Below are 23939 nucleotides of genomic sequence, written 5' to 3'. Positions count from 1 at the left end.
CCGTAAATATGTAATTTTGCTCCCTTGTGACACAATCTACTATTTTAACATGAGTATATTTGAAAGTTTTGAAGGTATATAAGTATTTTTATAAATAGCTAGCATTAATTTAATATTACGACCCTGTACTTATCCTATATAACCTCTCCTATACAGCTTTGAGGCCGAAACCATTTTGTTACTCCGTCTGATATTCTAAGTATTATCAACCGTTTTATATTCTTATTACTAGAGCTTTAAGAAATTCAGTCTGTCTTTCAATTTGTAGTTATTGCTGCTCGTGACGCGAATTTATTTTAAAATTTCAGTCGCGTATTTACACATATAAAATAGGTTAGATTCACTCCTACATCGCTTCATAGCGTGGTATCTGAAAATTATACCCGGGCACATCTGCGCCTCGCTTCTGAAGCTCGCTTTGGAAAATAATAAAGTTCCTTTTAAACGCAATTCGTATGTGAAGTACAACGAATGAGGCGTAATAAAACGTATTAGGAAAAATGTATTGCAAATAGGAAAAGGCTTAAGTGAGTATATTACGGAAATTACGCCTACATCGTGTTCGGCTGGTGGTTTTCCTTCTGTGTCAGAGTTTTTGGAGTAAACCTAAGATATTTTTAGGGCTATTCAGTTAAATTGTATGTTTTACACGTGTCATGTGTAAAATAGGAACTTGACGTAAAATAATATTTAAATCATGCATTAATAATTCAAACATACTTTTATTTTCTTTGTTTGCCCACTTGAAATTAACGTCTAGTATTCTAGTAACGTCTAGTCTAGTATATAGTATTATCTAGTAATACAAGACTATATAGGGTCAGTCCAAACTAGGAGCTTGATTCACAATTAACAGTTTGTCACGGGTTGGAGCTGATTGATGCATGCGAATTAAAGTGCGTGATCCAGATCGTATCAAAACCACTTCAAAACAACAAGATATTGTAAATTATAAACTGAAATAGATGTCATATATTTAAGAAAAAGTGACGAAGCCCTCCAGTGGTGAAGGCCGGATTCGAACCGGCGTCTTTAGCGCTTCGATCCGAGAACATCATCACACTGGATTTCGTTATATTTAGCAGTAGGCCATTTGATGAAAACCATGTTTGTAGTTGGTCACAAGGTCACGCATAGGTTGGTCACGGATACAACGTGCGACGTGTGACATTTTAAAACATGCTTTGTTTTCGCATGATTGATTACTTTTTTCAATATGTATTCAAGTGTTATTCAACGAGGAAAAATAATTGACTAGATCGAATTAATAGCAGATCTTAAGTGGCATGATGGTCTAGAGGTATGATTCTCGCTTCGGGTGCGAGAGGTCCCGGGTTCGATTCCCGGTCGTGCCCCGTTTTTGTTATTGTATATAGAATGTTGGATTCTTAATGTAACTGAATAAAATCTTCCTCTTCAAGTGGCATGACGTGACAAGGCGTCAGTAGCGTCCTGATGATTGAGATATCATTTTGGCCTCGAGAGGTCCCGGATTCAAATACTGGTCGTGCCTTTTTATCATTTTTGCATAGGCATCTTTGATATCTTTGTAACGTCACTAAGTTAGGATATTGTCCTTAGTGAGACTGTTACTGCTTCATCAAGTGAAATTGTCAAAGTTTTTCAAATAACATAAACGCCATGATTTGATGATTATAACAAAAACGCTCTGCGGCAGCTGAAAAATTTTGGACTTGCTTTAGACTTTTTAATTTATGGGAACGCGGCTATTTGTTAGAATGCGATAAGGTTGACCTGACAAACGGTCTCTCCCACATTGATGTGGAAGAGAACGTCTATAAGGAAAGACCATTTACAAGCACTTTGGTCGCTTTTGACTTTTGCGTTTGTACACAATACACATACTCCACTTACAAAACGTCGTTAGAGCAGAAGGAGTGAAGCTCTTCCTTTCTGACTGTGTCTGAGCGACGTACAAATACGAGAGTTCTTGCTCTATGACGATATTCCCTGCAATAAATTTATGCATTATATGTCTTATCCACATCGGCCTTAGTGTCTCTTAGTCTGGCCTAGTCTGTTCTTTTAGTGAAAGCCTTTGTTTTATCCCTTTTTGTAAAATACTGTGCCTTTTTCTTTAAGAAATAAATATATATAATCTAATCTAATCTGTGAGCTGCGTCCCTCATTAGATCAGTATGCATCTTACAAGTATCAATTCAGCCGTAGTTGTATCATAATAAGTTGCAATACAAAATAACAAAGGAAAGTGACATTATTTATGAGTATGAGAGACCATTGCTTTGTCTTTGCATGATTAATTACTTTCGTAAATTATTTATACAATTGTTAAGCAGGAATAATTGACTACATCGAATTATAGCAGATCCTAAGTGGCATGATGGTCTAGAGGTATGATTCTCGCTTCGGGTGCGAGAGGTCCCGGGTTCGATTCCCGGTCGTGCCCCGTTTTTGTTTTTATATTATTAAAAAATCCTTAACCAAAACTATGTTCCCAACCAACCAGTCAGTTTAAACCACAGCTTGTGGCACGATGGCTCCGGGTGCAAGAGATCCTGGGTTTGACTCACATCCATGCCCTGTCCTGTCTTTATTTGAAAGGCATTTTTGATGCCTTAGCGTGTTCAGAATTCTCCTTCCGTCCGTCTCAGCCAAAGCGTCCCCGTTTAACGTAACCGATTGCCGTAAAATTTTGTGTGTATTATTAATTTATTATATTGATTTTTATAGGCCTACAGTTTAAAGAGCTAAAGTACAAAAACTACTTTCCAGTCAGTTGTTCAGTTGGCAGTGATTTTTGTAAAAAATAGGTAGCTCGTACACAAATTTCCTAGATTATTTTAAGGACCACAAACGCCGAAACTACCTTAAGTAAGTAGATATGTATGTACAAGAAAGCAGTGAGTGCGACCACATTAGACAATAGAAGTCAATATTTTTTTCTAATAAAGGCACAATAAATGTATGCGAATTTTATTGGCACATACATTTCATAATTAGAAAGTTAATACATTCTTATGCGGCTCATATGGTAATGAAGTACATATGTAGATTAGCAGATTATTAATCAGTGTAAACTTATACATGCTCGTTTTTTACTTAAAACGCATGTTAGTTTTATAGCTCCTAACGGAACGACTTGTTATATTATACGTCGTAACAACTGTAGGGTATGGGTATCCATGCTTTGTATTATATTACAATATGGGTACAAATGCACTGAGCTGCTTCTAATGCGCTCTAGTTTGACTTGATCGGTCTTTGGACTAAGAATATAATATAACACATCAATATAAAACAGTTTTCTTACATAAATACTGACAAACAAAGCACAACTTAAACCGTTTAAGGACTTCGGAATATACAGGAATAACTACAATGTTCTCGAAATGTTGTAGAGCTCCATTGAGAAACAATGTTTTGTAATTCCACCTATAAGGAAGCGAAAATTCGGTTGAAAGTTTTTAGCAACTCCTACACGGACAAAATCGCGGGCAGAGGCTAGTAATTGCTTAAAGAACCGAAGATTTTGCTTTGAGTTTGAAATATTACATTATGACCAAATTGCCATGTTTTTTGTCCGTTTGTGTGTAGGTAAGGTGGGGTAAGATAAGACTAACATAGTTTATTTTGCTCATGACAAGACTTAAGGGGTCCACTGATTACCAGTCAACCGGACGATATCTTAAATTGTCACAACTTTAAATCATTTTATTTAATTGTCAATCGTGAAAAACCAAAGATAATTATAGAAGTATAGGATTTAAAATTAAACACCGTCAAACCAGTGATCTTGATGCTTTTCTTAGAACTAAGGGCGCTAAGTAAACACGCAATAATTTCACGTTTCGAGATATTCGCATGTCTGTTTATATGGAGGCAAGAAATAGCACCTTATAAACTCTAATGTATCTACTTATCTCAATTCACTGCATTTTAAATACTACTGCCTGTTGTTAGAGTCTAAAATGATTGTAATGTTGGTATCATGTACAACTTTTTCTATACGGTAAGAAATAGTGGGGTCAACAATAACAGAGGATGCACAAACAGCAAGTCATAACTATTGTAGGTGTTGCATAGACCATAGAAATATTGAGAATTGGCGCTTCTTATAGAACAATACAGAAACAGTTTACTTTGATTCAACCTTAATGCCATAACCAGTGATCTGCATTAGTAAGTTTTTTTTCGATAATATTTATTTTCATGGACATTGCTTAGAACAAATAATTCTTTGCCGATATAACTGCATGTTATCTACATTTATATTTGCATGTCTCTCCTTATTTATAAGCACGAAGTAGCGACTTGACATTTTTTATTTATTTGTCGGACGACAACTTGAGTATTCTGAAATGGTCTGATCTATATTTAAACGTATAAAGTTTTAGAATTAGCAGAATTGGCTTAAGACTTTTGAGATACTTAGATTTAAGTACATATGTATTAATATGTTACTAACACGTTATGGACTTTGTTTGTGTTTGACAAAAACGTCAGAAAAATCTTCTAATATGTGTAATGGCCTGCTTTCTTTCGGTTACTGATAATTTTACATTTATACCTATTTTTATATTCAATGTACTTACTAAATATTTAGGTGCATGTTTTGTTTTTTAACTTTATCCTGCCATACCTATCTAAAAATTCTTTTGGCTATTGCTTACCTGTAAGGGCAGGTATTCATGCGGGGCGAATTTCCCGGAATCCGGCGATGATCCGGCGCATTCGACAATGCTCGAGCATCTCCATTATCCTGCAACATTCAAAACTGTACCTTATCTTCTACTGACAAGGTTAAAATTTATCTGATATGATTATCGGCGGTTAAGGTGTTTTGTAGTTGACGAGCTTCATAGTTGCCTCGATAAGATTGATCGAGTGGGGTAAAGAGAACAGATTATCTGGGTGCGGGGTAAAAAATCAGTGACTTGTCAAATTCATCGCATTCTAAACTACGGATTGACCGCCGATCTCTCGGTCTCGGTTCGTATAAATGGATTTTATGGGATAGAAAATTGGAATTTATTGGATTTAGTATTTATGTTCGTTTAGTTGGGGTAGTTAGTTAAAAGGGGTATGTAATACTTAATATATTTAAAAAATAACTAAAATACATTTGTTATAACGCCATTTGATATATTATAATGATATATTATATTATATGTTATAATGTAATTTTTATTATGCGTTTCCTTTGTTATTATTGTGATTTCATCTAAACTGTCATTGATATAATGCCTATTGTAATATAATTTGTAAGTAGTATATAGACATATTTTATTATGACTTTTGTTATACATACTATTATTATATTTATGTATAACGTAATTATAGTGTATAAGGTACTTACTGGCGCTACAACCCTTTGTGGGTCTTGGCCGCCTCCACTATCTTCCTCCAGTTGTCTGGCTGGATCCTTGGCAACGTTGTATAAACGTAATACTTTATACAATTTTATCAAATATAAATACATATATTGTACTAGATTTTGCCCACGACTTCGTCTGCGTGGAGTTAGTAATTTGCGTAGCGTATTTTTTACCCAATCTGCTTTAACCCCCTTAAAGGATAATCTCTAGGATAAACTCAAACCCCCGCAACTCAAACTCAACTCAAACTATCTCTTTACCAAATTTGAACTAAACCGGTTCAGCGGTTTAAGCGTAAGCAGGTAACAGACAGACAGACAGGCACACTTTCGCATTTATAATATTACTAGCTTTTGTAAAATGTAATAGCAATCATGCAGTTTGAGCATAATATATGCCTAATTGCTTATGTACACAAATTATCAGGCACTTCATTAATTATTTCAATTCCACCCCGCTTTTGACCCTCTTAAGGGATGATTTTCGGGATAAAAACTATCCTATGCCCTTCTCCGGGACTCAAACTATCCTGTATGCCAAATTTCAACTAAATCGGTTTAGCGGTTTAATCGTGAAGAGGAAACACACAGACAGACAGACAGAGACTTTCGCATTTATAATATGAGTATGGATTATAGTATGGATATCATCTTTTGTCATATTTCATTCAATGCTAACGTAAAGTTTTACATAATTTTTATAACGAATAATAGTCTAATTTTAGTTGTGTGTTTGATGCTCTCCTACTTCTTTTGCTAGCTATTTTATTCTAGGGAGGTCGCAGTTCTAACCCAACCTGACCTATTTTTCCACAGTTTTCGATTCTGCGGGAGCCGCAGTTCAAACCTAACCTAAACCACTTTTTTGCTAGGTATTTTATTCTACGGGGGGTCAAAGATCTAACCTAACGTAACTCTCCTTTTGGTAGGTAGTTATTCGTTTGTGCGGAGTCGCAGTTCCAACCTAACCTAATCCATTTATGTCATGCAACTATTATGCCACACAATTGACTATGTGATGTCACTTGTTATAACAAATAATATGCTTTAGAGTATGTAATCATTATGGCAATGTATATTAGACGAAGTGTAAAAATACCTTATGACCATTATACAAATAATGACATTATGTATGTCGTTAATTGGGTATTACGGTAGTATGCCATTTATAACGTTATTCAAAATAACGATATATCAAATTATAATATATCAAAAGTAATTATAAAAAATGTAGTGCACCCAGTACCTATACATAAGCGCCTATTAGTTTGCTATAATTAATTTAATTTTTAGGTTTACTTCTATTTTTATTTTTAAATATTATAGTTTAGCTAGTTTTTAGTATTCAATTTCAATTTCAATTTATTTAAAACACAATGCAACTTTACAGGACTAGCCTAAGTCATTACATTTCTTATATCTAGGTTCGATTATAAATAATAATAATGTCCCCATAGTTTTATCAACCACTGGTGTCATTCCTAAATACCTCCACCACAGTCTGAAACTCATTGACCTGAAACCAAATACTTATATAAATAGTATTGATCTGTAATTTACATAAGAACCATGTAGGAATAAACATATTAGTGTTACCCATTTAAATGATGAGATTAACAAACGAAACACAGATTTGATATATAGGTGTTTTGGTATAAGTACGTTTAAAAAAAAATAGGTGTTCACTCGAGAACTCGAGAGCAAAAAAACGGACCAATTTGTTAGAATGTTTCTCTAGATGGCGACCAGTTATCAGCGCTGTTTTGATTGCAAGTTATTACAGTTTAATGAATAAGAAGTAGAAAAATAATTGAATAATATAAAGATTCGTTCATATTATGATTTTTGTACGTTTCTGTGAGCGACATTAGATGGTGGTAGTACTGGGATAACTAAGTTACAATTCAAAATTTTACAATAATTAGGGAACCGTTCGAGTGTTTAAAGTAATGCTGTAAATTGAATGAAAAAAAAAAACAATGCGGATAGAGAAGGCCGTCTTATACCTTAGCGGCCTGAACCTATTGTTTAATTTATTGGATTTGGAGACAACAACCATAAATAACTTGTAAACAACGTCGGGGTTAGTAGCTTTCACTAAAATAACCGTCAAAAGGTAAAGTCGCTCCGCTTCTTTACATCTGTAATAGGATTTGACTAAAGCTATAAACACACTGATTTAATGTAATTAACACATTGTAATATCCTGACTTGTAACAAACAAACAATGTAGGTACCTAATTAAATCTTGCATGTCGATTTTAACCTAAGTACTTTTAATAGTCGTATTGATTGACAATAGCTAATAATCTGGCACCATCGAGCTGATCTGATGATGGAGCCAGAAGATAAACACTGGAACTCTTTGGTCACTCGAAATTGGGCTCATATGATTGTTTTCACGAGTTCAATCAGTAATTAAAAAAATGTGTGCCTGTAATGTTTACGCGCAATTGAAGTAAAACTTCTTTGACGTTTATCGCTATGTTGGCACTTTGACGTGTGTCCATTGTGCGTGTGTCACTACTGAGCGTTACTTCCGTCAGAAAAAAAAACTGAGATACCCTCTAGTCGCGCCTAAAGAAGTTTTACTTCAAAAAGTGAGTTTAAAATTGAAATGTTTGCCACAAACTTTATTCTGCTTAATTACACATTGATGATGGTCAAACACAGATTTAGTAGCGATTCACATTTATTTTATTAATTGGTAGCAAAGATAGATATAACTTATATCCTCTTTGATTGGTACCTACCGTACCAGACTACCAGTACCTATTTATTTTTCTTATTTAGGTTGTACTTAAATTGAACGTATAGGTACTCGTATCGTTATGAAATCACTTGGCGTGGTAAACATGTCATTACCTAATATTTCATTTATAGGGTAAAAGACTAAATGTTGTTATTATAACCAAATTTATTAGGATTTACAAGTACCTAATCATATGCGAAATTGCCAAATCTCATGATTTGGAATAAGAATTAAGATATCTAAGTAATCAGGGTTTATGGAAAGCCTCAACCCAAAGGCCACCATTACTGACGTTCCATTAATTTTAATCTCAAAATCCTTACGTTGATCAGCGATTTGCAACTGCCCAAACGACTGTCATTTTGCCGCATAAAAAACATTTCGAATAACTTTCAACCTTATGTATGTTATTTTTGGTATGAATATTGTTTGGGTTTTGATTGATTGTATGAATATCCTTTGTGTAATGTGATAGAAATCCGTATCTGTCCGTTTTTGTGTGACTAAGGTTTATTGATGATTATAGGATTACGATGCGTTTGATGCGGCGTATTTTGGTGACTTCTTAACAGGCTGTTGTGTTTTGTATTCTGCAGGCTAGAATAGTGGGCCAAACAGTAGCTTTGTAAATTATTTTTAATTGTGACTGTTTTGGGACAACATCGTAACTAAAAATCTCCTAAGTATTGTTGATTAAGAGTACCTTCGCAGTGTGGATAAACGGCAAATTAGGTATTTCCTTTTTTTCTGCTTTTGCCTGATACCTAATTAGTAGCCTTCCTAAGTTCTTTTTTTGTTCACTTTTGTTTTATGATTTGCGAATCTATAATATATATAAATATTTTGATGAGGTATAAATCAACATTTAACTTGGATTATATTTATTTATAGCCATTTACATAATAACTATGTACATAAAAAAGTGTAGGTATCTACCCAATTTCACCTTTTACTAAAATTCAGTACCTATCTATTGATTACTTAAATTAAAATAGATGTCATATATTAATAATAATAAAAAGTGACGAAGCCCTCCAGTGGTGAAGGCCGGATTCGAACCGGCGTCTTTAGCAATCTGGGCTAACGCCTTGAACCCCTAGCCCTAGGCCACCCAGCTACGGCGGAACCGGTCCTAATTTCTCGACTATAGGTATGCCATCTTACTAAGACTAGGCGTCTTTCAAAACACAAATCAAAAATATTTAATAAAATAATTTATTTTGTTCCCAAAGTTCTGTATTGATTACTTTATTCTTAATACTACGTCTAGACAAAGTTAAACCTCTTACCATATTCTGAAGAGTAGGTACATGTGTAGGTTACTTGCTGATAAACAGATAATCTTTTATGTATACAAAAGTATCAAAGGCAGAGTAAAGAAAAAATAGAGTTCTTTTCTAAATGATTTTACACCATTGATGATTGACTGATGGTAGTCAGGTAAATTTCACTTGATGGTAAGCAGTCACAGGTTTAAGTGTGGTTTATATTACATAATATGTACGGTAAAAAGTGATACCTTGCTGGGTCTTTTTCGCCGTCGAGAAAATACTTTCTTGGAAAAGAAAACCTCCTTTCTCTACAAACTAGTAAGTTGATAGATTTTTAACATTCATGGGCCATAAGTAAGTACATTATTATGCCGAAATATCAGAATAAAGAAAATTGAAATTGCAAAGTTACGGCTTAAAGCTACGGCGGCTGCTGATCCGGCCGCAGATTAAGAAGCTCATCAGAGGCTACCTTCACACGCACCAGCTGACCTCGGCGTTACCGAGACGTCCCCACGCGACCGACCCCAGGGCCTGCAGTACCAGCTTGCCACGTCAGCGAAACCAGACAGGCTATTTTTAAATTAACGGACCACTACCACGACCTCCGCTCGGGTTTTATTTTCAATATATCTTTGTTTGAAATAGTTTGGGACTTTAATTTAAATTCACCTACCGCTACCGCTTCATTGCAGAACTACTCAACCATGAAAATGAAGGTCTTTATGGTGATGCATAGTCTGCAAACAACATGTCAAAGTGGACTTTAAAAATAACAGTATTAGGGTCGATCTAAATTTTATTGTATACAAAGTTTCATAGTAAACTGCCGCGGCGCGCCGGGTGACGTTGATCAGCCTGTCAAGTGCGGATGGTGCAACTGGCACTAAGAAAGATTATTTATTTTTGAAATTTTTACATAGAACAACCTAGCCCCAAACTACCTACTTAAGCAGAGCCTGTACTATGGGTACTAGGCGACGATATACATACTTATACATATAAAATAAATACATACTCAGATACATTGATAACATTCATAACTCAGAAACATTTTATTCGTGGACCTCCTACTTCGTGGGTAGAGACAGGGAGGGTAACTTCCGAGTAATATGTTAGGACACTGTTAACATGTATCAGAACAGAAATAATTTGAATTTTTTTAGTAACTATAATTAAAACGTAAAAGTAGGTATTGTATTACATTAAATCTTTCTTTCTGAACTTAGTTAAATGCACGGAGTTATGTAGGTACCTATGCAGGCACGTGTAAGTAACTCTCTCTAACAACCTCGTATCCATACAGCTAAACTTTACCATTTTGCCACAAATTAATAGACAAATTCGCATGTTAAAGGAATTAATCTCCATCGCTTTACGGAGGAGATAACAAATTCATATCGGGGGGGTCCGCCCGCCACCCCCCATTGTCTTAGTACCTTAGTAGCGCCACAGAGTACAGGTTCGAAGCTGAGATAACCTAAATTATTCAATTTATAAAAATTAGGATGCACATTAACTTCTATTTATTTAAAGTTTATTGCAAATGGCGGTCTTAATGCCAAATGGCATTATCTAACCAGTCAACCATAGGGCCAAACGGAGATTCATACAGTTAATTAAGAGAGAAAAGTTTACTGAATGAATAAAAAAAAGGAATGTTATGAAATGATGTTGTGTTGACAAACAATATTGCCAGTTTTTATTTGTGGTTAGCTAGAGTTTATATGCGTAATCGACAAAGCAAGTAAATGTGTTCGATTATTTCGTAATTAAGTACTTATAAGAACAATTTTATTGACGATCATAAAAATGAAACAGTTTAAATTTGTACACGTACTCTTTCCTGTAAATCGCAAATATCGTATAATCGCTTTCCGCAAGCGCCCGAGCTGACTTAAAACAAAAGACCATCTAAATTGGTAACACGTAAGTACGCACACTAGAAACCCAAATAATGCTGCCAAACTATCAGATCAAGCTATTGCATGATGATGTGGCGTCATCCACCTGAAATAAAAACTGTGTTAAATTTCATAACCTTAAATAAAAAAAACAATATCTATACCACGCGCCACCAAGGTTGTTCTCGCAAGTGCCTAACTATCTACATATAGCAACAATTGACGCTCGCACGAAAAGAGAATACTCCTAATTATAAAACTTACAAACAAAAGGCGATCTATGATAACGCGAACACGCGTATCTCGCTCGTGGCAAAGCGCGTTCGAGTCCGAGCTGTCACCTGTGCGATGACGTCACACCGCTTATCTGTGCGCGCCGGATCTCCTCTCGGATAGATAAGCGCACAATGAGCGCGCCACCATCGACCGGTGGGCGTGGCGCGGCCCCGCCCCCAGACAGAGAGGGCCTAATCTCGGATAACGGATAACCCTAACACACCCGCAGGGAGGTGTGCAAATGTCAACGCCTAGCCGCCCATTGGTATGGATTAGGATATAAGGATGAGCGGTTATGTGAGGAAGGCCGTATCCGAACTTCAGGAGGCTACATAACGGTGTCGAAGTAAATCCTTGAAGATTCAACCTTAAAACTTCCTTTCCTTAGCTCTACAGCTTCATGGTAGAGATGCCATCGGCATTGAATTGTATCATTTTGTATTGTGTCAGAAAGGGAAATTAAAATTATATCTATTTATTTAAAGTTTATAAGTTAAGTTTAAGTTTAAAACAAAATGTGTTACAAATTGTAAAATTCTATTTCGTATCTAGATCATAACTATGTTAATTCGGAATATTAACAACAATTTGTATCTACGTCTTAAGTATCACCTCAGTTTTGATCTCTATTTATGAAGATTTATTGTATTGCGTTTATGAATCCATTTACATTCACACTTATTACACATCGAATAGCTTTCTCTATTCTATTTCTTGCTTAAGATTCACTTTGATATGAACCTCACTATTCCACGCACTTTATTTAATTTCGAACCTTATGGATCCGTTATTAAGATTGAGTTTCAATTGGAAGTAGAGTAGAACCAAACCGTATAACAAGATTGACGGAAATGGCGTCTCCTTGAAACAAATTAAGAATGAATTGGAGACAAAAGATCGTCTCGTGATTCACGTATCGCTTGGCGAAGTTGGAATCGGATTGGTATTAGGTTTTACGTTTAAGGCTTAGGTTACACTGTTGCTATAATACCTAAGTGGTTAGTATTCTTAGTATTAAGAATTATAGTTGGTCAAGCAAATCTTGTCAGTAGAAACAGGCGCGAAATTCAAATTTTCTATGGGACGATAACCCTTCGCGCCTACATTTTTTAAATTTGCTGCCTTGTTCTACTGACAAGATATGCTTGACTAACTATATTATTTTTAAACTACTTGACAGTGAGCATCGTTAGTAGCAGATATATTTATGCATCAAAAGTATATGCGATCGTCTAATAAGTATTATTCAGAAATAGATTTATTAATGTATCTTTAAAATTTTCGTTTAAAAGTATCGGTCACGCTTGTGATTAGTTTACAATGTTTATATTATAAAATAAACTCATCTCTTTTTTGAATATATACTTTTGTCGCTTAGTCCCAACCACTACTACCTATACCTATTGATACAGTGAGCATCAAAAGTAGCGGATGAAAGAACGCGCCAAAAGTATCTGCCACAGTCTAATTGTTCTACAGATGGGGACATATCTCTTTTTGTTAAGCTATTCGATTAGAGAAAGAATAGTAGATACTTTTGACGCATAGTTTGATGCGTTACTTTTGATTTTTGCTAGGAAGCCTGCTGACTTTGTTCGCGTAGTATTGATTATAGGTATCAGCGGTTACTCATTTTTGGTTCTGACTATTGGTTTTTACGCTAGCCACTCAGCCAAGACACAACACACGACATCCAGTAGTTCAAAGGTTTCGGCTTTAATTTTAATTGACTTCAATCACCTACTTCCTCCCTGCTATTATAAAGACGTTCTGTCCAAAGGATTGTTCAGCTCAATCCAGTTCACGTGGTTTGATCCTGACAACAGCAGACAAGTACAACACCTGACGATTGACAGTCGCAATATGTTCCTTAACGCGCTATGATGCGCTTTTCTGCAACATGGGAACAACCGTATTCCAATCAACGCGTCAATCGTACGGCGTTTTAAAACGAATAGTTTTAGCTGACATTAGATGCACGTCCACCCTGGATATTGAAATGATAGTACCATTGCCCATGCCGTTAACTGACAATTCGAAAATCTTAATCCAAAGACAGGGCCAATGATCAGTTAAGGGTGTATTTATACGAGTTTATTTATAGTGTTATCGTTTCTATTCTCTTTTGTAGTTTCGTTCAATATGTCTAAAAAGTTTCTGAATCTTTGTTCTCTGAAGCACTATGAGCGAGTTACAAATGATGTAAACTCCCACATTAGCGCCTCGTAAAGCGTTTTGAAATATTATTCTCAATCAGCAGATTGCTTATAGGAGCGCTGCATATGCGATAATTGGACTATTCAAGGATACAAAAATATCAGCTCGTACCACGGACTGTTTACGTCTTTAATGTGGCGTTTTATAATAATGGACGTGGACTGGAAAACAAAATAAAACATTATTCATTCAAAAACCTCAGTTCGTTCATTGGAATAACAATTTAAGGTAGAACAGTATTTGGACGCATATAATTAGAACGTAATTTATTTGTTTTAGATAGCTATCTCAAAAAAATATACCTATTTATTAACGCACTTTCAGATTAACCACTGACTAACAGAACTGCTGTTTGACTGTAGGTCACTATATAATGTTGTCGTTCCTTCCATCACGGATAAAACGCCTATTTTATAATTGGATATTGGATATAGATACATGTGTCTGCATGGATCACTGTAGTCGGTTTTATTTAACTATACAGTATGGTATTACGCCATACATTTTCTGTGCATTTTTTTTTTATTGGCTACACAGTTTTGTCGACATAGTGACCAGCAACTGCTTTTTTATGAGAAGATTGGTGATTGCCGAAAGGGCCACGTCACCAGTGACTCACCACCAAGGACGAAAAGGAAAGGAAATTTACAGAAATAAGAATAGAGAAAAGCAAGAATAAAGAAGAGAAGTTAACCTGCAGAAATGAGCGTTTCATACTATTTCCTATGGGCAGAACTTCATAATAAGGAACCATCATCTACACAGAAAACGTTATTGCAGCAATAGTTAGTTTCATTTAACTATTATGAAGTTCTGCCCATAGGCATAATTTTAATCTTAGCCCTTTCACACGTTTGTTGCGAATCATTATTCGCATCGAATGTCCAGACAAATCCATCCTTACATAAAACCAAATTACACAACTAATACATATCATCACGATTTTATCCTGTATAAGATATTCATATAAGAGCCTTAAATAGTTAGGTTAGGTTAGGTTAGTTATTATCCATTCAGCACTGAAATATACTGTTTTTGGGAGTAGTGACCAATTTGTTAGTAAGTTGGTTGCATATTGACAAAATTGATTCTTTGAGTATAAAAATAAAGTTCTTAACCTCGCATTTAACCATCACTTTTATTGTATACATAGTAAATATTGAAAACATTCAAGTGGCGTAGGAAATCTTAAACCACCGGCTACACCACCAATTCTATCATCTCTTCTGTCAGTAGGTAGGTTGTGTGAGTTGTGAGGTATAAGATACCTGATGTGACTGTTTTTTAGCAGAAATATATAATTGTCTAAGCGATTAAATATAAAACGTCTGCCTACTACATAGTTGTTATTAAACCCTGTTTTTAGAGTTTAGTGAGAAGTACCACGGACATATGTAAATCAATCAAATATATTTAGGTACTTATCTAGGTCACTGTTTAGTTAGGAAAATACCTCACCCATCTATTTCAATGTTTGCGACAAAGATGCAAGAAGATATATACATAATACACGAAAACGCGGGCAGTAGTCCTTAGCACCTTTGTTTTAAATCTAGTTCTGAGTAAATTAGGAAGCCGTGGCGCTAAAAAGATAAAAGATTTGGTCACGGCGTTAAGTGGTAACAGTTAGAGCATGTGCACGTTCGACCGTCCACACAGTTAAGTGACAAGTCCTAAACCTTAATGCAAAGGCATAACGTTCATCGAAGTTCACTTAAAACTGTTGCTTTTAGTTCATTTAACACGCCACATACACAATAATAGAGCACCACACACACAAACATACACTCAATGTTTCTAACCATTCCGTTATTTTCGTCAGTTCAAATAATTTCCAATAATTTGTTAAGTACGTTCTAGTAATTTGGTTTAATCTTATTACTGAAATATATATAAAACGAACTTGTTTCAGTACCGAGCTAAATATAGTTATGAAAATATGTACCTTTATATATTTATACAGGAAAGGTATTTTTAAAACGAAATGAGCGCAGTCAAGTTGGCAATGTAATCGATATACATAGTGTGTATATGTTCATGAGCCTGTAGTAAAGTTACAAACAATATGGAGGTGATAAACAATATTCTGATGAAGCGGGCTTGTCCCTGTTCGTCCTATTTATAGGTCGATTGTGTATTGATCACGGCATATCCGCTAAACACACAGCTTTGAACTAGTTAGTTACCTAAGTCCTGCCTTATTTTATTTCGTTTAGTGTGATCAAAACTAGATGTAGACCCGTTGACTTATTTGGTAGACTTTAATCCAATTACAGAACAATTACAAACCGCGCAAATAAATACGAATAAATATTTTTTGGTACAGACGCCGTTCACGCCGTCCGTAGAATGTAATTTTGTTAATGTTTGGAACCGATGTTCGCTGGTGTATGACAACTATTTTTATTTACATGAATAAAATTGTCTTTACCCCATTTGAGCGCTTTGGCGGCATAATCCCAAAAATCGGCGCAGGCATTAGTTTGTACGATAGTTAGACTTTCCAAGCCAGAAAAGGAAGGCTTCATTGGAATTATTCTGATTTCCTCACCATGTAAGTACTCCACTGAAAAGCGACTTGTAAACTTTTAGGCAAAAATTATGATTCCATCTATATGCTATTTATAATGTTTATTATTATAACATCTATTTAAAAAAAACTCATTGGAAGGAGTCAATGTTCGGAAGCTTAAATCAAATCTGTCAGAATCAGAATCAGAGTTTATTTGTATAGCATAAGTATATACAAGTGGTACTTTAAAATACATACATTTCGATCACTATATCTGTGTATGTCCTTCAATTATCCGTGTTTCATGAAAAGTACTTAAAGTTAAAAAATAAAATCCTGACAGTGATAGCGAAACATCGTTATAGATCCTAAATGGTAATTCAAAATTAAATTCAGACTCCTACGAAATGGGGTACCTACAACCTACAGAGTTAGTGCATAATTGTTTTCCATCGTATTTTCTTGGAAACGTTCGTATTTGTCATGCTACTTCAGCCAACCTCAGTACTTTTTGTACGGAGACTGACTGAAATAGCAAAACACGTTCGTACGTTTCCGTGAAAATACGATGGAAAATAATAAAACGTGCCTCGGAAAATCTAGAATAATTTCTGCTCGAATATATGGCGCCATACCTTTGGCCTATACTCGTGTAAATGGTTTTGGAGACACAGTTTGATATTTAACAATTTTAACACCAGTGAAAGAACATGGGTCAGTCATATGGCGTTCTAAAAAAAATAAAAAATCATTTATCCATATATATGTCGCAGGCAAATTGTAAGAATCCGCCGTTTACAAACGGCGTCGTCAATTTACAAACGTTTTCACGTTTGTAAATTGGCGAAGGCAAATTGTAAATTGCCGAAGGCAAATTGTAAATTGCCGAAGGCAAATTGTAAATTGCCGAAGGCAAATTGTCAGTGCGCTCAATAGTGTCAACGTAAACGTGGTGGTTGTCTGAGGGTGACCATGGTTTGCTGTTTTATAAATTTATATTAACTTTTATACCACACCACCATCCTCACCCGCGTTTTAACTGTGGTCCCACTGCTTTGACCCACTGTGGGTCCACGGGCATTTTTTTGACCCGTTGTCCTAGTGTAAGGCGTAAAAGTCATTTGAGAAAATTCATACTATACACTACGCTCCATCACTCGCTGGCAAACCTTGAGTTTCGACTTGTTTCGACATATGTGAATAAGTTTGCGCTAGAGACACTATGAAAAGTCACCTTCAATAGCACCTTTATGGACCAAAAGCTCTTCCAGGCTTTTTCGATCCATCTACTGACTTATATGGTTTTCTGTTTTCGAAGGAAGCTACGTGTATCTGGCTCAAGTAAATGTACTCATCAACATACTGTATGTCCTGTCCATCTACCGTGACCCTAGGTTTCGCTTTATTGGTCATCAATTGAGCTTTCGCTCAGTTCATTGTGAGTCCAACCTCAAGGCTCACTGTGCTGAGATTATAAGCCCGATTTAGATTCAATTTGTTATGGGTTATGAGTTTCAACTGGTTTTGATCTTTTGATACGACCCTGAAGATCGCTCACGCTTTTTGGTGCATGCGATATGAAGTGAAAATCGTGCATGAGATGCGCGCCAATCACCAAGACGGTAGTCCCACTGCTTTGACCCACAGGTTGTCAAAAAAAGGTTACTATTTTAATTTAAAATTATACGAAGTAGGTATATTTTTGTCCCGTTAGCAGTTACACGTCCGGGTGGTGGTGTGCATTTTCTTGGGCGAATTGGGGCAGCGTTTGAGGAAGAGAGGTCATGACCCTCGTTCCGGGTCATTCTTGATGCAGAGGTTGTCTATCGCGATTCAGCCTGGCAACGTGGCGAGCGTAATGGGCACCTTTGAGTCCGGAAGGGCGCGGGACGAGTTGTTTTAGTTTTTTTACTTTAATTTTAATTTAGGTAATAATTAATTTTAATGTATTTTTTTATGTACTAATGTTTTTTACTAATTCAATTCAATTCAATTCTTTATTTCATTAACAATACGAGTACAGTATTGTGTTTGAATTACCTACTCATCATCATTCGCTTGCCCTTGCCCCATTCACTTGGGGTCGGCGCAGCATGTCTTTTTCTTCCATACATCTCTGTCACCCGTCATCTCATCATTCACTTGCGTTAGTTTCATATCATCTTTCACACAGTCCATCCACCTTTTCCTCGGTTTTCCTCTCCTCGTACTTCCCTCCACATTCATTCTTAATACCTTTCTCGTCACATGACTTTCACCCCTCCGCATCACATGCCCGTACCATGCTAGGCGATTTGCCCTTACTTTTTCTGTTATGGGTGCAACTTTCAGGCTTCCTCTTATATACTCATTCCTTATCCTATCCATTCTCGTCACGCCACACATCCACCTTAACATTCTCATCTCCGCTACATGCAATCTCTTTTCATCCGTCATCTTTGAATTACCTACTATATTGTGTTTAAAATACTTTAATAAAAATAGTAATTGTTTAAGTGTATTAAACATTTTTTATTTTATTTTTAAGGACCGAGAAAAGTGGCGCTGTCTTGTGTGGGAGGCAGTCTCATTTTGGGTCACTGAACCAACAGAGTAGGTATGTATATGTAAGTATTAAAATTTAATATTTTGTGCTGTCCTATCTTTACTGTACCGTGTGTTATGTATTTTTTTTATGATATAGGAGGCAAACGAGCAGAAGGATCACCTGATGGTAAGCGATTACCGTCGCCCATGTACACACGCAACACCAGACGGAATTTGTATTGCTTTCAGACTGTTAAGGATATCCAGTCTACAAACAGCAACATAACATGCCCATTATATTGTTGTTTTTAGACTTCTTTTTAATTAAATTATTATATTATTTTTAATTATTAAATAAATATCCGATGTACACAGTTTAAATCAATGAGAACGTGCTAGTTTACGAAATTCCATGCAAAGTGATATAGGTTTTTTGCTATTGAGCGTAATTTATTTAATAACTATTTCAAATTTTAGGTATCTACGTCAAACGGTCTCTGAGAAAAACGCATTTAACTGATTTGCAAGACCGAAGTGATCCCATAAGTGTTCTGTTTGTCAAAACAAAGTTTTGCACGGAACACTAAAAATGGGTGATGGAATCTCAACCTATAATATTTTCATGACACGATTCAGTCTTTGCTACAACACTGTTTTTTTAAATTATTGGATTTTTACGTTTACGAAAAAAAAACCGCATAAAACACTTGTTATTATAACAGTTTATATTAGTAGGTTTTTATGTTGGTTAGTACGTTTGTAAACTCAACGTCGTTGACAGGTGAAGTTGTTTTTATATCTCGTCGTAACCATGGATGTTTGCTGCATGTATCATAAATAAGTAATTTAAAATATTTAAAGCCCACTATCATAGCCAATGCACCTTTTTGTTGTTGTCATTTGAACAGGAACACAAACATGACAACCTTTTTTTTATTATGATCTATTAAACAATGGCCTAACTAAATATAAAAAGTCTTCATGAGGTTCAAAGCAATCATCAATCCCTTAGTATTCCATTGGGGTACCTACTTTAAACTGATTTTTTTTCTTCATTTTATTATAAATCAAATTAAAATACCAAAATTAAATCAGCTATTTACACGAAGCCCTAACGCTCACATTAAACGTAATAACATCCTTCCTCAATTTTAAACCGCAATTCTTTTCAAAATTATGAAAAATTAACTCTGGCGATAACGACCACGTACTATATTAAGGTGAAACCGTGACAATTTTTTATATCCCGGCCGCCATCTTGAATTATTTAATGAATAAAAATGGTTCCTAGTTCCCCGGATGTTGCAATTAGTCGCCTTAAAAGAAATTTACGAATTGATTTATTTTAGTTGGCCGATGGAGCTAATATAGGTGGTTTAGTGGAAATTGATGATTAAATGGTTTGGGTCGGATTTCATGACTTTTATAAAATATTTTCATTGAGTTTCCGGTTTTTGGTTTATATACTTCCACATTAGAAGAGGCTGAGAGAGTTTAATTACTTTAAATATAAGTGACATAAAAACTTAGCAGGTACAACAGGAGGTTTTAAGCGTTTTATTATAAGCATCAAAATACTGAAGCTTCATTCTACACACTGACTCACTTTTCTACCATTAATTGTTCTTCCAATGAACCAAGAAATGTATCTATTGAATAATATTTTATTTTGTTCTCCAGTCCATCATTTATAATATAATGCTAGTACATTAAAGACGTCTAAACAGTAGATAACAAAAAACGTAACCATTACAGCACGTTCGAGCAATCAAAAGAAAGGCGATAATCTGATGCAGATAACGCCGGTTCCACCGTACGTAACAAATTAAGCAGTACGTAGCAATCTGCGAATTACAAGTGTAAATAATGCTGCCGCCCATCCACCACCGTGGGCCGGGCTTTGCTGCGAAAAAAAAGAAACTCGTTAAAAATAGCGGCTTAAAAAAGAAAAGCGCTGAAACGGGAAGCTCGGGTGGTATCGGTTTTTCGCGCGGGCGGTTCGCTGGGCGGGGCCGAACGGCAGTAGCGCGCCGGCGGTCGGCTTGAGTGCACGCGCGTATGTCCAGTGAATTATCGGCATTTCGATGTCGTCGTGAATCGTAAAGATGGACTTTCAAAGTGCTATGGAGACTTTTGCAGAGGCATGGGCAGCGGCCAACACGGTGAAGACGGAGGGGGCCAATGAATTGGCGCAGGTCAGTTTTTATTTATTTTTTGCAAAATATGTGAGAAAGAGAAAATTAAATAAAAAAACATATTTTCGAATGGCTATAAGAAAAAAATATCTACTCGCAAATTTTATATAGGTAATTAATTTATTGCGATAAATGTAATTTAAAAACAAAATAAACATTTTTTTTATTTTAACATTCTACTTTAAATCTAACATGTAATTGTATTTCATGGGTAACATATATTATATTGTTTATTATGAAAACAAACCTATGCATCTTTGTATGCAGATTGACTTCGTCATATTTAAGACACAGTTAAGGTATCACTTACTTACAATCACTTCAAGTTCATCAAGATAAGAAAATTTGCATTTAATAATGCGACACAATAATTTATTATACATAATTGTAACAATGTTAGTCACATGTTTGACAGTTGGAGGGTCAGAGTGGATCATCGTTAAAAGAACCTAATTTCGATAAGATTTAAACAAACACTTATTAAGACGATAAATATTGTTTATTTAAACATTATTTCAGTAGCTCGAGGTTTTGATTACATGGTGTCTAATCTTTACATAACTATTTGCTTTGTATGTATTGTAGTGTTTGTTATATAATTACATCATCTCTTTTTTCATCCACGCATAATTTAGCGTGGAAATATTTCATTGCATTTTTATAATATAAGTTGGTATCAAATTATCAACATTATTCTAATCATATCTTACTCTAACTATAAAGCTAATCAGCTCAATAGGCATGTGTTGAAGTAGTATGTAGGTATTCTAATTAGCAATATGAAAAAGGTAACATTTTTAAAATCATAAATAAATAGGTAAAAGTAATAGTAATAGTAACTGTAGTATGAACGTAGGAATATAAATTCAAAACTCGATAATTTTCGAATATGTAGAGTCCTTTCACGTCGTAATTTTTTTGATGTTTACATTTTATGTTATGGAAAAAAAAACATTATCGCATGATAAATACCTACGTTTAATTTTATTTGCAAATTGTTAATAACGCTTTTAAAAAGTATTTTATGTACTTGAAATTATACATTTGCTTTCATATTCGTAATATTGAACGGTGTTTATATATCAGACATTAATATAGTATGGTCTGAGCATATGATTTAATGAGGGCTGGACTGAGAAGTGGATACAATTAGGTGATAACTAGCTTTTTCCCGCGACTGGCGAAGTGCGTGGAATGATGATTACATGTAATTGATAAAAACTGTCCTGTCTTTCCTCGGGCCTCAAACTATCTCCATACCAATTTTCATCTAAATCGGTTCAGCGGTTTAGCGTAAAGAGGTAAGAGACATACAGACAGAGTTACTTTCGCGTTTAAAATACATATTAGTAGGAGTTTATATTTCTGATGATGAAAAGATATTTATATTTTGTTAAAAATAGGATAATAAGTCAACATTTTAACAGCTGCTAGATAAATTATCTTCTAATGTTCGTAAGGCATAGGTATGTGATATTCCGATAACATAAAATATTTTGCCTCTAAATCTTCTCCCTAGTATAATCGCAACTAGTCTAGGAATTAAAAAAAACAGTAGCCGTCTGGATAATTGTTATTAATGTAGCATTCATTGTAATTCGTTAATATTCTGACGCTAAAATTAGGGATTAGTAAATTAAGGGGCTCCTACTTTTGCACTACGTTATAAGACAAACGGTTATCGGTTCTTCAATCTTTTGTCTCCATTTTTGTCTACCGGAGTTTGAAAGAAATGAATAAATAAATAAATAATAAATAAATATTATAGGACATTCTTACACAGATTGACTAAGTCCCACAGTAAGCTCAAGAACAGACAACCATATATATAATATATAAATACATAAATACATAGAAAACACCCAAGACTTAGGAACAAATATCTGTGCTCATCACATAAATAAATGCCCTTACCGGGATTCGAACCCAGGACCATCGGCTTCACAGGCAGGGTCACTACCCACTAGGCCAGACCAGTCGTCAACTAACAATACCTATTTATTTATGACTTTTTTAAACATTGTCTAAAGAAACACTTTTTTCGTATCTCGATTGCTATGCTTACATATACGAGATCTACATATTTGGGTTCGTCTTTGACGTCTCTAAAATTTTTGTCTAAGGTTTTAATTTTAAACTAATTAATACAGAAGTTATGGCCAGAAAACCAGTTTTGTAGGCCTAAAATGGTTTAACTGATGCTAAATATCTCGAAAACAATGAACTGTAAAGTCAATATGGGATACTATACCTATTGCTTAAAGCCGTTGCTGTTAATATGATAAGCTCCAAAAAACACAAGAAAACTTAAGGGATTCAGATCGAAGGTCATTGGGGCATGGGATCCCCTTAAACAAGTGCTAGAATATAAAAAGCTAGTATTGTTGAAAATAAGGTTCAGTTAGCATCAAAAGTAGCGGATCACACTACACTTCAAAAGTATCTACGATTTTCTAATAGGTAGCCTAACAAAAAGATATAAGTCCCTGTGTACCTATAGCACAATTAGACTGACACTACATACTTTTGAACTCGAACTATAAAGATATAGCTCTATTTGAAAAGGTTTTTCAAGGTGGCAGATACTTTTGGCGCGTTGTTTCATCCGCTACGATTGGTGCTGACTGTAGCCTATTAATAGGGATGATGACACAAATGTTGAATTTTATAAGAAAATCTAGTAAAATAGATAGCAAATGAGCAATTTATCGCAATAACGTGGATATGAAAGTAATATATGGAAATGATAAAAAAATACAGGACCTAAAAGTTTCAAAATTTAAAGTTCTTTTTTAACATCCAAAAAGGAATAAAGTAAGGGTACCATTCGATTCCTTACATTTTATCCAAAAAAAGATTGTATAACAACTACATATATGCATTAACGCAATATTTCACCGACAAAGTCGCAATTTGACTTATTTTCCGTA

At 35.0% G+C, this 23939-nt stretch overlaps 1 protein-coding gene and 2 non-coding genes across 3 annotated transcripts in view; all 3 read left to right on the top strand.

The window, feature by feature from the left end:
• Positions 1-1283: 1283 nt before the first annotated feature.
• Positions 1284-1355, top strand: Trnap-cgg (transfer RNA proline (anticodon CGG)). The gene has a single exon. It is a non-coding gene; the product is annotated as a tRNA-Pro (tRNA).
• Positions 1356-2356: 1001 nt separating this feature from the next.
• Trnap-cgg (transfer RNA proline (anticodon CGG)) lies at positions 2357-2428 on the top strand. Its single transcript has one exon. It is a non-coding gene; the product is annotated as a tRNA-Pro (tRNA).
• Positions 2429-20561: 18133 nt separating this feature from the next.
• LOC134755987 (homeobox protein dve-1) overlaps positions 20562-23939 on the top strand; it is an 89458-nt gene continuing 86080 nt past the window's right edge. Inside the window, exon 1 of the mRNA XM_063692740.1 lies at positions 20562-21009. Within this exon, the coding sequence (XP_063548810.1) occupies positions 20920-21009 (90 nt within the window). The 5' untranslated portion in view covers positions 20562-20919. The remainder of the gene's footprint in view (positions 21010-23939) is intronic.

This window comes from Cydia strobilella, chromosome 3 (genome assembly GCF_947568885.1).
Source record: "Cydia strobilella chromosome 3, ilCydStro3.1, whole genome shotgun sequence".
Classification (NCBI taxonomy): Eukaryota; Metazoa; Arthropoda; class Insecta; order Lepidoptera; family Tortricidae; genus Cydia; species Cydia strobilella.
Note: the sequence above shows the minus strand (reverse complement) of the source record. Positions and strands in the feature narration are given on the sequence as shown.